At 46.0% G+C, this 14678-nt stretch overlaps 1 protein-coding gene across 3 annotated transcripts in view; it reads left to right on the forward strand.

Moving 5' to 3' along the window:
- Positions 1-14678, forward strand: part of srgap2 (SLIT-ROBO Rho GTPase activating protein 2) — a 230400-nt gene that overhangs the window by 145311 nt on the left and 70411 nt on the right. For all 3 annotated transcript variants that reach the window (XM_060845267.1, XM_060845268.1, XM_060845269.1), the window contains 2 exons: positions 648-710; positions 12208-12423. In XM_060845267.1, coding sequence (XP_060701250.1) covers positions 648-710; positions 12208-12423 — 279 coding nt within the window. The remainder of the gene's footprint in view (positions 1-647; positions 711-12207; positions 12424-14678) is intronic.

Genomic DNA, 14678 nt, shown 5'->3' on the forward strand with positions numbered 1-14678 from the left:
TATTCCTGAACCATCCCATTCCTGCTTGAATACCTCAATTGAACTTGCCCGCACCACACTTCCAGGTGGTACATTCCATACCCTGAACAGTCACTGTGTGAATAAGTCATTCCCTACCTTACACTCCCCATATTTAAGAATAGAGTCAGCCTTGCTTCTCAGTTGGACCCAGAGTTATGCTGGAACATTTTAGAATTGTGTGAAATGACCACCCTGTGACCAATAGACAGGAATGCAGTTGACAGTTGCTGAGCTATGTGTGTGACTCATTTGAATGGCTGAGATTTCCCAAAGAGATAGAAGCTTTGGGTAGTGTGTGGGAGGTGAGTTTTATCTTGTTGACCTGACCTGAGCTCATTCCAGACCTCCCCAGTTTCTGGGGAGACTGAATCCCTGGAAATCAGTTTGGGAATTTCTGAACTTTTCAGGATGTAGAAGCCTGTGCAGCCTGTGACTGTGAAATAATATCATATCCAGGCACCACAGGAGGCAGTCTGACCAAAACAACCAGGGTTTGCTTCCTGTGCCACCTAGTTACTGACAACAGCGGTTCCACATTCCCCACCTTCACACTGACCTATACGACAGGACAGAGAGAATCAACGGCTGAGACCTTGCTCTAACACCGTTTTTTTTCCTGGTTACAGAGTAAGGAGATCGGTGGACAGCTCCATGAAGATCTGATGAAAGTTTTGAATGAGTTATACACGGTGAGTTCAATTTATCTCTTGCCACCTTCACTGTCGCATTCCTTTTATAACATAATCACCCAATAACGCTCAGTGCCCTAGCAAACCCTCTGTGTTGGACTGAGTTTGCTCATCACGAGATGGTCTCATTGGAGCACACAGAACCAGGAGAAGGTCATACTGGTTCATGAGTTTTTCAGTCATCCGAATCTTCACTCCAGCTTATATTTAGTTTATTCCCTCAAGGGGCATAGACGTTGCTGGCTGGGTCAGCATTTATTGCCTGTCCCTCGTTGCCTTTTGAGAAAGTTACTTGTCTCAACCCTGTAGACGTTAATACATTTAATTCAACAGAAATCTTTCCATTTCAGTTTTGAAACTTTCAATTGACCCCAGCTTGATAGTGTTTTAGGTGAATGGCTCTTCCTGGGAGATGCATATTGATGGGTGTTAGGTGGAGGAGAAAGGGAGGCCTGCAGATGATGGAGATCAGAGTCAATGTGTGTGGTGCTGGAAAATCACAGCCGGTCAGGCAGCATCTGAGGAGCAGAAGTATTGATGTTTCAGGCATCATGGTGATGAAGGGCTTATGCCTGAAACATCGATTCTCCTGCTCCTCGGATGCTGCCTGACCGGCTGTGCTTTTCCAGCACCACTCTGATGGACATTAGTTGATGATGGAATGGGTGGGTTTCAGTCACTTGAGTGTAAATGGGATATAATCACACAGGGGCATTTCAGAGTTATTGAGAAACCTCTTACTGGGAGATAGATTGGAATTTATTTATAAAACAATCTGAGAGCAGCAATTCAAATATACGTTCCAGTCTGACCTTTCATTACCATTTGGAATTTGAAACACTGACCCTCGCAGAGCTGAGTGTGGCGGGGGGGAGCATGGTATTCCAGCAGTTACAGTTGTATTCAAGCCGTCTTCCAATGAAAGGGAACATGTCCTGGGCCTTGCTAACTGCTTGCTGCTTACTTTCAGTAGCCAGTGTACAAGAACACCCACATCCCTTTATACATCAACCTTTTCCAACCTGCTGCTGTTTAAATAATACCCCACCTTTACGTTTTCCTAGTGAGTGGACAACTTCACATTTATCCACGTTATATTGCAACTGTCCTGTATTTGGCCATTCACTCAACTTGTCAAAATCACCCTGAAACCTCTTTACACACACACACCCCCCCCTCCAAACACACACACACACAACTCACACTGCACGCTCCTACCTAGTTTAGTGGCATCAGCAAATTTGGAAATATGTCACACAATTCCCATTCTGAAAGGCTGGAACCCAGGCACTATTCCCTGTGATGCCACACCTCGTACTACCTTCCACTCTGGAAAGGACTCATTTATTCCTTTCTCTGTTTGCTGTCAGCAAAGTAATTTTCAATCCGTGTCAGTATATTATCTCCAACCCCATATGCTTTGATTTTGCAGACCAACCTCTTACATGGGCCTTTCTGAAAACCCAAATATACCACATGCACTGGTTTTCCCTCATCTATTCAAGAAAACTGCAGTGGGATGGTCAAACGTTCTTTTCCTATCATATTTCCCATTTGAATAATCCTGGAGATACCCTTGAAATACCTTGTCACACCCTCTGTCGTAGACTCCAGCATTTTCCCAATCGCTGATGTTAGAATAGAATATTGTCACATGTACTCAAATACAGAAGCACAGGAGTACAGTGAACGGTTTAACAATGTTACCTCTGATAGCACCATCTTAGCTACAAGTTCCTAAGTACAGAACTTGGGAAGAAAATACAAATAAAAAAAGAAAAGCAGTTGCCTTACTTCACCAGACAGAACCATTTAGAGACATAGAGTCATACAGATGTACGGCATGGAAACAGGCCCTTCGGTCCAACTCATCCATGCCAACCGGATATCCCAACCTAATGTCCCATTTGCCATAATTGTCCCATACCCCTCCAAATCCTTCCTATTCAGATACCCATCCAGATGCCTTTTAAATATTGCAATTGTACTAACCACCACCACTTCCTCTGGCAGTTCATTCCATACAAGTACCACCCTCTGAGTGAAAATGTTGCCCCGTAGGTCTCTTTTATATCTTTCCCCTCTCACCCTAAACCTATGCCCTCTAGTTCTGGACTCTCCCACCCAGGGAAAAGACCTTGTGTATTTACTGCTGTTTCCTTGTTCCCTGTTATTATTTCTTCCAGTTCAGTCTGTAGAGAGCCTGCATGCGTCTTAGTGAACCTTTCTCTCACGTACATGTAGGGACCTTTGGATTCCACTTTTCTGTTTCTTCACGTATGCTCTCAAAAGCAATGTGGCTGACTCTCGCCTGTCCTCTGGCCAATTGGGATGGTCAGTAAACACTGGCCTGGCCACTGGTGTTCTCATCCCATGAACAAATCTTTTGCAAAACAGGGACTGAAGATCCTCCAACCGTGGAGAAATTTTCATTCCAACAGAAATGAGGCACAGCACCTCACGGGAAAGAGGGTCATTTTGAGATCCCCACCTTAGGCAATGATTTAGAGACTGGTCATTAGTTTCTGATTTGGCCTTCATCAGGTCGTGGTTTGTAGGAAGAGGCTGGATGGAGGAAGTCTCTTTATGCATTGCCCACCTGAAAAAAAGCCGCTTGGTTCCTACAATTGATCCGAATGGAGGGCAGCGAGTAGGAGCCTCCCAATGCCTCTGTGATGTGCAGTGCCTGAGTCATTTGGAAAAGAAGCAGGCAGGATGTGTTTGAAGTTTGAATGAAGAGGTTATAATGTCAAGGCTTCACTCTTTTAATGAGGTGTTCAGCAGCAGCTGAAAGGCAGCAGGAAATAAGTCGCTCAGCAACTCTACATCATCCTTGAGGCAATGACTTTGAGGTTGTATGGTCCTGTAATTAATGGTGGCTGTGGAAAGATGACGCCAGATTTAGTCACGAAAGCAGCTAGAGAGACGATCCAGTTGTCTCCGTCAGAGTAATAACGGTCTGATAACTCCAGACATGGCTGCCTATTGGTCATGTCACCCTCTCCTGTGGATTATTGTGGGAGAGGGACGCAACAACACAGGCAGACCATTCCCTCCACCATTACACCATGATATTTATTCTTCCCAGGTGATGTTCTCCCAGTCCCTTGTGTCTCCTTCATTTATTCTTCTAAGTCTGTCTAATCAATGTTTTGATGTTGACACGACATTGTTAGAATCATAACTATGCTTCTCACATGTTTGTTGATTTAATTCCAGAGTTACACCCCTGTGATCCAGACCCTCAGTCACTGCAACCGATTGTTTCTGTTCATTCTGTCCCATTCTGTGACGATTTCAAACAGCTCCATCAGCTCACCCTTTTATGCCTACCCTTCTTGTGGAAACAATCCAAATTCAATGCTAATGAACTTAAAAGAGACGTACGGGGCAACTTTTTCACACAGAGGGTGATGCATGTATAGAATGAGCTGCCAGAAGATGTGGTGGAGTCTGGTACAGTTGCAACATTTAAAAGGCATCTGGATGGGTATATGAATAGGAAGCGTTTAAAGGGATATGGGCCAAGTGCTGGAAAATTGGACTAAATGAGGTTGTTTATATCGGGTCGGCATGGACAAGTTGGACCGAAGGGTCTGTTTCCATGCTGTACATCTCTGTGGTTCTGTGACACCACACTTCTCTTCACTCTCTATTCCTTTCCCCTAACCTTTAACAGTCATTCAGTCAATATGGGATACTTGTCTTCATTAGCCAGTGTGTAGAAAATAGGAGTCGTTACAGCTTCATTAAACATTAGTTGGAATACCGTGTGCAGTTCTGGTCGCCACATTATCGGAAGGATGTGATTGTACTGGTGCACAGGGGATTCACCAGGATGATGCCCTGGGGTGGAAAGTACCAGTTGTGAGGAGAGGTTGGATAGGCTGGGGTTGTTTTCCCTGGAGCAGAGAAGGCTCAGGGGAATCTGATTGAGGGATAAAAAATATGAGAGGCAGAGACAGGGTAGATTGTGAGAACGTTTGTCTCCCATGACAGACATGTCTAAGACCAGAGGGGATATGGTTAGGTTGAGTAGAAAGTGGTTGGTAGGAGATATGCGAAAGGATATTTTAAACAAGATGGTGTTGGAAATATGGAAGATGCTGCCTGAGAGGGTGTAGGAGGTTGATACTCTCACTGTATTTAAGGAGCATCTCGATGAGCACTTGAATTGCCAGGGCACAGTAGGCTGTGGACCAAGTGCAGGTAAATGGGATTAGTGTAGCTTGGTGTTTGTTGGTCAGCATAGACATGGTGGGCCGAAGGGTCTGTTTCCGTGCTGTCTGACTCTGTCCTAGAAGTGATCAGAAGCACGATAGTGGTCTTGTGATCCTGTGAGTTCAATGTCTGTTGATGCTGTGGTTGTCACTCAGCCATTGTTGCCTGTGATTGGTCAAAACAAAATATTACATCAGCGTTTCCTGACGTAACATAGACCATTGGGACTTCACCAAATAACCGAGCCACTTTTCTGGGTCTGGATTGGGATCGGTAGCTGTTTGGATCTCAGTTGTTTCTCTAGTTTGATTCGGCAAGGATGAGTTGATTGGGCATGACGTAGGTTAGTTGGTGAATAGTGAAGCAGGAAGGCAGGATAAATATTCTAAAGTTTTGCTGAATTAACTTTGGGAGCCAGAAAATATTTCTGTGGAGTTTTCGTTCAGGAGATTAATTGTATGGATCGAGTCTATAACAGGGAAGGATGTAAATGGGCAGTGAAAGCAGGGGGTTTGGTAGATCAGAGATCTGTCATAGAATATAGGAACAGAGGAACCACTCTGTCCTTTAAGCTTGCTCTGCTGTTCAAGATCATGGCTGGTCATCAACCTCAGAATCATACTCTCATGCTGTCGAACAATTGGATCTGGGCTGTGTGCACGGAGCCCCGTTGTCAGTAACTTTGCTTCTATTAGTTCACTCCTTCTTTAAAAACTTCAAACAAGTTCCTCTTGTCTCTATTTGGATGGCTCATGGACACATCACGATGGTGATTACTTCAGAGTTTGAAACCTTTATTGGTTCCTCATCAAACATCTGGCACTGGCTTCCATGAGCGGTCTCACGTTAGCCTCCATTGTCGTGGCTCTGCAGTAAGGCAGCCAGATTTCTCTGGGGATTTGTGTAATTGTGTAAACTAATGGCTAGACTACTCTTGGGGCTTGGTCTCATTCCAGCTCATCTAAAACGAGAACTAAATATCTGCTGAGGTCACAATTCTGTTTTGAAGTGTTTGAGCTCATGGTCAGGGTGTCCTGTGCTGGGCTATTTTGAGTGCGGTTCCACCTTGTTTGTGATATTTTAATTGTTTTTTTATGGACGCCTCTCAGGAACAGAAGTGACTGGAAAATTCCTGCCGCCCTCTCTTAACAAAAAGGAAAGCGGTCTCTTGGCCACAGCCAGTCGCATTGTTGCAGATGAAAACATTTCTTGTTTTTCTGGTGTTTGGCCCAGGGTTATCTTCAGTTCCTCTTTCATTGCCCCAGCTCTGAAGCAGCTCCATGTTTTGTGAGTTGGAAAGTGTGAAGGTGGGTACAGTCTTGTTGAGGGGAGGGGGAGGGGGGGTCACTGTCACACTGCTGCAGGAAGTGTAGACCCCTGACTCTCTGAGCGTCTGAATATCTGAATCCTGTAACTGGCTCACTCACAGCACGAGCTCCAGAAGCAGAGCCTGCCCTGGTCCCTGTACCTTCAGGATAGGGCTGTCTCTTTACAAACCAATCCCCTGCCTTCCCCCACCACTCTCAGTCAGCCCAGCTCCAAATCCTGCAGCAACAAACTGCACACCTTCTACTTCAAATCTTCCTCCCTCCCGGAATTACCGACTGGAATGTAGGACCAGGAAGAGGCCATTCAGCCCCTCTCACGTGCTTCACCACTCAGTTAAATCTCAATTGACCTGCCTGAACTTCCACCTCGGGAACCTCCAACCCCATGGCATCGATGTGAACTTCACCAGTTTCCTCATTCCCTCCCCCCTCCCTCACCATTTATCTCACCACCCCCTCGGCTCACAGCCTCATTCCTGATGAAGGACTTTTGCGTGAAACGCCGATTCTCCTGCTCCTCGGATGCTGCCTGACCTGCTGTGCTTTTCCAGCACAACATTCCCAACACTAATCTCTAGCGTCTGCAGTACCCTCTTACACTTAGCTGACCTGTGACTGAACTCGGTATACCGAGTTCTGACCCAGATCTTTTACTATCTTTAGATTGCAGAATCGCACCATAATAATGTTCGTCATTGATCTGACATCAACTGCTGCTTCTGGAAGAAGATTCCAACTTTTTGTCACACTGTGTAAAGTGTTAATCTGAAATGTCTGGCTCTACAGTTTAGACTGTGTACTCTATCTCACTGGAAATATTACATTTCGATGCACCCGATCTCATCCCGATTCAGGCGACTGACTGTGGGGAGTTTGCACACTCTCCCCGTGTCTGTGTGCGTTTGCTCTGGTTTCCTCCCACAGTCCAAAGATGTGCAGGTCAGGTGAATTGGCCATGCTAAATTGCCCGTAGTGTTAGGTAAGGGGTAAATGGGTGGGTTTGGGTGGGTTGCACTTCGGTGGGTCGGTGTGGACTTGTTGGGCCGAAGGGCCTGTTTCCACACTGTAAGTAATCTAATCTAATCCCCTTAATCTGGTGAAACCATTACAGAATCACTGAATTGTAGCCATGCAGATGGATGTGATTCAGCCCAGCCTGATTGACCCAGCCCTCCGAACATGCATTGTAACTTTGTGGCTTTCTCCCAGTGACCCTGCACATTGTTTCTGTACCAATGACCATCTATCTCCCAGAGGCGATGAGATTGGAGGCAGGAAGGGCGGGTTGGTGAGGGCCCACAGCCTGCCTGCTTCTCACCCTCCCCAGAATTAAGTTCAAGGTAGAAGGACCCATTGTCAACCATCCTGGGCCAGCAGTAGCTGAGACCTCTCATTGGCCAGTCAAAGAGATTTGAAGGGTCTCAGTTCAACACCAGCTACAAATGAGCCTCTATCCTTATGATGCTCCCAATTGGTCACCCTGTGTGGGCAGCTGGTCACCTTACTGGCAACATAGGGTGTCACCATCTCAACAAGAGTTGACCCTGGGTTCTTGCTGAGAGAATAGCCTGATACTGGGAATGCTGGAACTTTAGCTTTTGAGTGGCTGCATGAATCCTTCAGCCTGACCAAGGCAATTTTCCCGGTCGGTTCCCAGAGGGGTACGAGGTTTAAAAATGTGCAAAAAGTTGCACAACTTTGCGGTTCGTCTGTTGCTTTTCTGCAACATTCCCAGTCAGTGGCTGGTGCTAGTGGCCTTTGTAAATACAGCACATGGATCAGGAACAGTCATGGGGCACGGTCAAACTGGGAGCTTACAAACCTGTCGCTTTCAGGGTGGTACAGATGGTGGAGGGAAGGAAGGATTCTCACGGTTTTGAACCTCTGGATTAGGGAGGTGCAGAGTGGGAAATGCTAGTCTCCAGCTAGCGTGGGGGTCGATGCGTTGCTGATCTGTCACCAAGGCTTGGGGCCCAACACAAGAACACTGGGTTGGATTCCCACAGCCTACATTTTTAGGATCATGTTCTTATTGTTAAAGGAGACTCTGTAACCTCAGGCTGACCCCTACCTTGATTGCTGTCTACTACCTCACTGCTGGAGAGTGTGCCTGTATCTTTCAAGAAGATAATAGTATCAGGCTTTCGTTGTGGCAGCTGTCAGTTTAACTGGGCAGCGGTATGTGCATTGGCGAATATCCTCTGGTGAGGCCCCAGTGGGTGTTTGGAGATCGGTGGAACTGAACTGGTGCAAAAGTGTTAGTGAGCACCAAACTCTGAGAGAGAAAACTATCAGTAATTGGCTATTTGGTGACCAGCGATTGTAGTTTAACTTAACTTTTCCGTTTACATGGTCATTACATCAGATTAATGCAGTCTAGATGGTGACCTCTTGAAAATGGAAATTAACCTGATCTAGTTTTCTAGACTATTAACAATCTAATTAAAGACATATTCCACCGAGACACAGTTACCCAATCTCCTAAATTGTTTTGGTTTCTCTCTGCAGAGATTTAATTTAAAATTTGACTCAATGTAATTTCTCATAAATGCAATTCTTCATGTCCTTTTACTCACAATGACAGAGACTCTGAGTTTAATCTCTCTAAAACTGCTCCGTTCCTAGGAGTTTAATTCCCTGGAGTTGCAATATATTTATTGCAGAGCAAGAACTGAGTTCCTGACTGTGACCTATTACAGTGCAGTCATTAGTCTATTTATGTGAACTGATTTTTTAGTGATGAGTTGAAACAGGTCACCAGCTCACTCAAAATGGTTTGTTGCAAAGTTTAAGAGGACTTGATACACACAACTGCTATCCCTAAGAACTTCAAATGTCCTTCAAACTGACTGCCTTGCCTCTTCTGTTGGGAACTGCATCATTTGACAATGCTATTTCATAAAATCAGAATCCAACGGTGTGGAAGCAGGCCATTCAGCCCATTGAGTTTACACCGACCCTCCGAAGAGCATCCCACCCAGATCCAACCTCCTACTCAATCCTTCTAACCCTGCATTTCCCACAACCCATTCACCCTAATCTACACATCTATGGACGGTAGGAGGAGACCAGTGCACCCAGAGGAAAGCCACACAGACACAGGGAGAATGTGGAATTGAACCTGGGTCCCTGGTGCTGTGGTGAAGCAGTGCTAACCATTGAGCCACCTTGCTGCTCCATACTGTGGGGAAGGGGTGGGGATTTGACCACCAACAGTAGATATACCCTCTGATAGGAAGTAGAAATTGATATTTGCCTGTCACAGAATGACACTGATGATACTTGTAGAACATCAGCTTTTGTTAATTGCAGCATTAGTTTGTGTTAGGGTGAGGTGATGGCCTTATGGTATTATTGGCAGACTGTTCAGAGACCCAAGTAATGTTTGGGGGAGCCAGGTTAGAATCCTGTTATAGCAGATGGTGGAATTTGATTTCAATAAATTAGAATCTGGAACTAAGGGTCATTGTTCTAAAAATCCATCTAGTTTAGGAATGTCCTTCAGGGAAGGAAAGTGCCACCCTTCCCTGGTCTGGTCTGCATGTTACTCCAGACCCACAGCAGTGTGTTTGATTCCTAACCGCCCTGTGGACAATCAGTGAGGGGGCGATAAAGGCTGTCCTAGCCAGGGCGCCAACAATGTGGGAATGAATATTAAATAATCTGCTGTCCATGCACCGTTCTTTTGAAGAACTGCTGTAGGGGGTTGCCAACTCTTGAGGATTAGCCTCGAGTCTCCAGGAATTGAAGATCAATCTTTAGGATATAGGTGTGTAACCCAGGAGTGTACAACCCAGGAGTAAAATCACCAGGAAGTTAACAGGATTTGGTTTTTATGTTGTTTTCACCGAACATTTCTCTTTCTCAGATATTTAAAAGGTATTGGAAATGGTGTTGGGGGCATGGCAGCAAAGCAGTTTGGGTGACAATCAAATGTCATCCAACAGGGCCATGAGTCCTCTCGCATTCTGATTGGTGTAGGAAGGCAGAGCATCATCAGTGTCGGCCGGCCTGCAGGCTGGAGAATCATGAATCCTCCATGAATACGTTTAATCACAGTTTATCACTGGACATGGTGACAGGCCTGAGGAACACTGACTGGCTGTGACTAGTCCATAGATGAGACTGGTTCGGAACATCTCCTCGTGTCCCCAGCGGGGAACAGATTCCAGTCTCCTGCCCAGTAACAGGCTCTGGGGCACACCCCAGCTTAACCCCCTCTTCCCCCTCAACTACAGGCCCCAGAGCCTGCCTGGCCATCCTCTGCCCCAAGACCCAGGGGTCTTGGCCCCCTACACTGAGCCAGGGACCCTGGGTCCTCCTCTCTTCCCCAGCCTGCAGCCTCCTCTCTTCCCCAGCCTGGGGACCTGGGTCCTCCTCTCTTCCCCCAGCAAGGGACCCTGGACCCTGCCCCCACTCTCCCCTCCCTCCCCCGTATGGTCGAGAAGCTGCAGAAAAGCTTGTCAGCAGAAAATACAGCTGCACTCCCCTGGCACCAGGCACCAGGCACCAAATTGTGGAAGAGAATCTCCCTGGAAAGGTGCCAAAAGTACATATTAACATAGTTGTCAGCACTTGTCTAAACAGCAACATTTTGCAATAGTGGGATTTGTCATGTGTAGTTTTTTTTGAATGTTTCATCCAAATGAGTTGCTTTAGTGAGCAGATGTTCTTCCGAGACAGAATTCCCATCGCAGACTCTCTCGGTATGTTGAGTACCCCATGTGATGCCGGTGTAATCCCACACTGGCGACTGCGAGCCCCGGACAACGGGCAGATCCTTTGAATCGAAGCCAAGCCTTTCAGAGCTGAAGGTATCTGTTCCTCACCCAGAGGACACTGGAAAGCTGCCACTCCCTCCTCCAGAGATATTGGAATGTGGGCGTCAATTAAACATTTCCAAAGAGGAATGGAGAGATCTTTGTTGGTGAAGAAAGTAAAGGTTATGGAGCTTGCTGGAAGGTTAAAGGATCATTGGTGATGTGACTGAGTTGTGGGAAGAGAGTGTGGGCTGAATGGGCCACTCCTGAAAATGTGTTGCTGGTTAAAACACAGCAGGTCAGGCAGCATCCAAGGAACAGGAAATTCAACGTTTCGGGCCAGAGCCCTTCATCAGGCCAGAGCCCTCCTGATGAAGGGCTCTGGCCCGAAATGTAGAATTTCCTGTTCCTTGGATGCTGCCTGACCTGCTGTGCTTTAACCAGCAACATATTTTCAGCTCTGATCTCCAGCATCTGCAGACCTCACTTTTTACCTGAATGGCCACTCCCCCATCCCCCAACTTTGTCTTTAGATGGAGAACAAATTGTATAACTGGTTTACCACACAAACCCTGAGCTCTCTGCATGTACTGAATGATCCAATGATGTTTTCTCTACAGCAATTTCCCATCCCTGACTTTATTTGGTAACCCATATGCCTGATGTCACAATGACTCTGATAACACCATTAATCTGAACGTGGAGCGAGCTTTACTCTCATGCTGTCTCTGTCTTGGAGGTTTTTTTATTCATTCACAGGATATTGGTGTCACTGGCTGGGCCCAGCATCTATTGTCCATCCTCAATTGCCCAGAGGGCAGTTAAGAGTCAACCACGACACTGTGGGTCTGAAGTCATGTGTAGGCCAGGTAGGGATGGCAGTTTCCTTCCCTAAAGGGCATTATGAACCAGATAAGTTTTTTCGGCAATCAACAATAGATTCATGGTCATTATTGGATTACTAATTCCAGATATTTATTGAATTCATATTCCACCATTTGCCAGGGTGGGATTTGAACCCGGGTCCCCAGAACATCACCTGGGTCTCTGTAGTAACAGTCCAATGATAATACCACTAGGCATTTGGAGCCAGTTGTACAGAGTTTTCTTTGTAAACTTTCCTATGTGTTGATGGTGAACTGCACCGTAATGGGGACAGGGTTCTGACTGAGTGTTACTGCTTGCCAGGTGATGAAGACCTACCACATGTACAATGCTGACTGTATCAGTGCGGAGGGTAAGCTGAAGGAGGCTGAGAAACAGGAAGAGAAGCAGATCGGCCGCTCAGTGAAGCAGGACGATCGGATGCTCGGCCGCTCCCCGGACCCAGCAGCAAATGTCCGATTCGAAGAGAAGCACCAGAGGCGGAGCTCCGTCCGAAAGATTGAGAAAATGAAGGAGAAGGTTTGGCATTTTAGCATCTTCTCCACCTCTTTCTCTCCCTGCCTCCCTGCTCTCCTCCGTTATCTCAGTAACATCTCAGTGGCTGCTAAAATCCTGATAGAGGTCAAACAGTGAGTGTGAATAGACCATCCAGCCATAGAGTCATGCAGCATGGAAACAAGCCCTTCGGCCCCACCCATCCATGCTGCCCAAGTTTCCTAAATTGAACTAGTCCCATTTGCCTGCGTTCTGCCCAGATCCCTCGAAATTTTTCCGATCCATGTACCTGTCCAATGATCATTTAGATGTTGTAATTATGTTCACTGCCCCTGGAAGCTCATTCCATCCACGCAACACCCTTCGTGTGAGAAAGCTGCCTCTCGGATGCTGTTTAAATCTTTCCCCTCTCACCTTAAACCTATGCCCTCTAGGGAAGAGACCTTGACTATTTACCTTACATAAGGGTTTATAAGATCACCCCCAGGGAGAAAAGGTCCCTGCTGTCTAGCCTCTCCTTAGAACTCAAACCCTCCAGTCCCAGTAACATCCTTGTAAATGTTTTCTGCACCCTTTCCAGTTTAATAACATCCACCCTACAGCAAATGCATGTTGGATCTTACCAAAATGCAACATCTCGAATTTATCTGAATTAAACTCCATCTGCCATGCCTTGGCCCATTGGCCCATCTGATCAAGATCCTGTTGTACACTTAGATAACTTTCTTCACTGTCCACCCATTTTGGTATCATCCACAAACTTACCAACCATGCCTCCTAAATTCTCATCCAAATAGTTTATATAAATGACAAACAACAGAGGATCCAGCAGCGATCCTTGCAGAATACTACTGGTCACAGGGCTCCAGTCTGAAAAACAACTGCCCTTTGTCAGCTACCGTCAAGCCAATTTAGTATCTAATTGACTAGCTCTCCCTGCATCCTATGTGGTCTAACCTGACTAATCAGTCCACCACGTGGAACCTTATCAAAGGCCTTGCTAAAGTTTCTGTAGACAACACTTACCTCTCTGCCTTCATCTATCCTTTTGGTCACATTCTCAAAGAAAACTCAGTCAAGTTTGTGAGTCAGGATTTCCCTTTCACAAAGCCATGCTGACTATCCCTCTCTAAATGCATGTAAACCCTCTCCATCAAAATCCCCTCCAATAACTTACCTACCACTGACATCAGACTCACCGGTATTTAGTTCCCTGGCTTTTCCTTACTGCCTTTCTTAAACAATGGCACCATATTAGCCAGTAAAAAGTGAGGTCTGCAGATGCTGGAGATCAGAGCTGAAAATGTGTTGCTGGTTAAAGCACAGCAGGTCAGGCAGCATCCAAGGAACAGGAAATTCGACGTTTCAGGCCCAAAACGTCGAATTTCCTGTTCCTTGGATGCTGCCTGACCTGCTGTGCTTTAACCAGCAACACATTTTCAGCACCATATTAGGCACCCTCCAGTCCTCTGGCACCACGCCCCTGGTTATCAATGATACAGGTATCTCTTCCGGGGCCTGACAATTTCTTCCCTAGCTTCCCCCAATATGCTGCAATATACTTGATCATGTCCTAGGGATTTATCTACCTTTAAGATATCCATTTCTGTAATATGGACTCTTTACCAGACATTACTATCCTTATTTCTCCACATTCCATGGCTTCCATGTCTTTCTCCACAGTAAATATTTTCATGAAATATTTGTTTCAGATCTCACCCAATCCTGTGGTTCCACACGTAGACTGCCTTATTGATCTTTAAGGGGCCCTATTCTGTCCCTAGTTACTATTTTGCCCTTAATGTACTTCTGGAATCCCTGTGGATTCTCCTTAACCTTATCTGCCAAAGATTACTCATGTCCCCTTTTTGCTCTCCTGATTTCCCTCTTAAGTATCCTCCCACTCCTCCAGGGATTCACTTGCTCCCAGCTCCTTTTTCTTGACCAGAGCCTCAATATCTGTAGTGATCTGGTGTTTCCTACTCCTACCAGACTTGCCTTTCACTCGAACAGAAATGCACTATCTCTGAACTCTGGTGACCTCGCTTCTGAAAGCCTCCCACTTGCCAGTAAACCCTTTATCTGCGAACAGCTTACCCCAATTAGCTTTTGAATGCTCCTGCCTAATACCATCAAAATTAGCTTTGCTCCAATTTAGAACTTTAACTTTATACAAGACAGAACACTTTTAAAACTAATAACATTATGGTCACTGATCCCAAAATGCTCCCCGGCTAACTCAGTCACTTGCCCTGCCTTATTTCCCAACAGAAGGTTGA

Source organism: Hemiscyllium ocellatum, chromosome 26 (genome assembly GCF_020745735.1).
Source record: "Hemiscyllium ocellatum isolate sHemOce1 chromosome 26, sHemOce1.pat.X.cur, whole genome shotgun sequence".
Taxonomy (NCBI): domain Eukaryota; kingdom Metazoa; phylum Chordata; class Chondrichthyes; order Orectolobiformes; family Hemiscylliidae; genus Hemiscyllium; species Hemiscyllium ocellatum.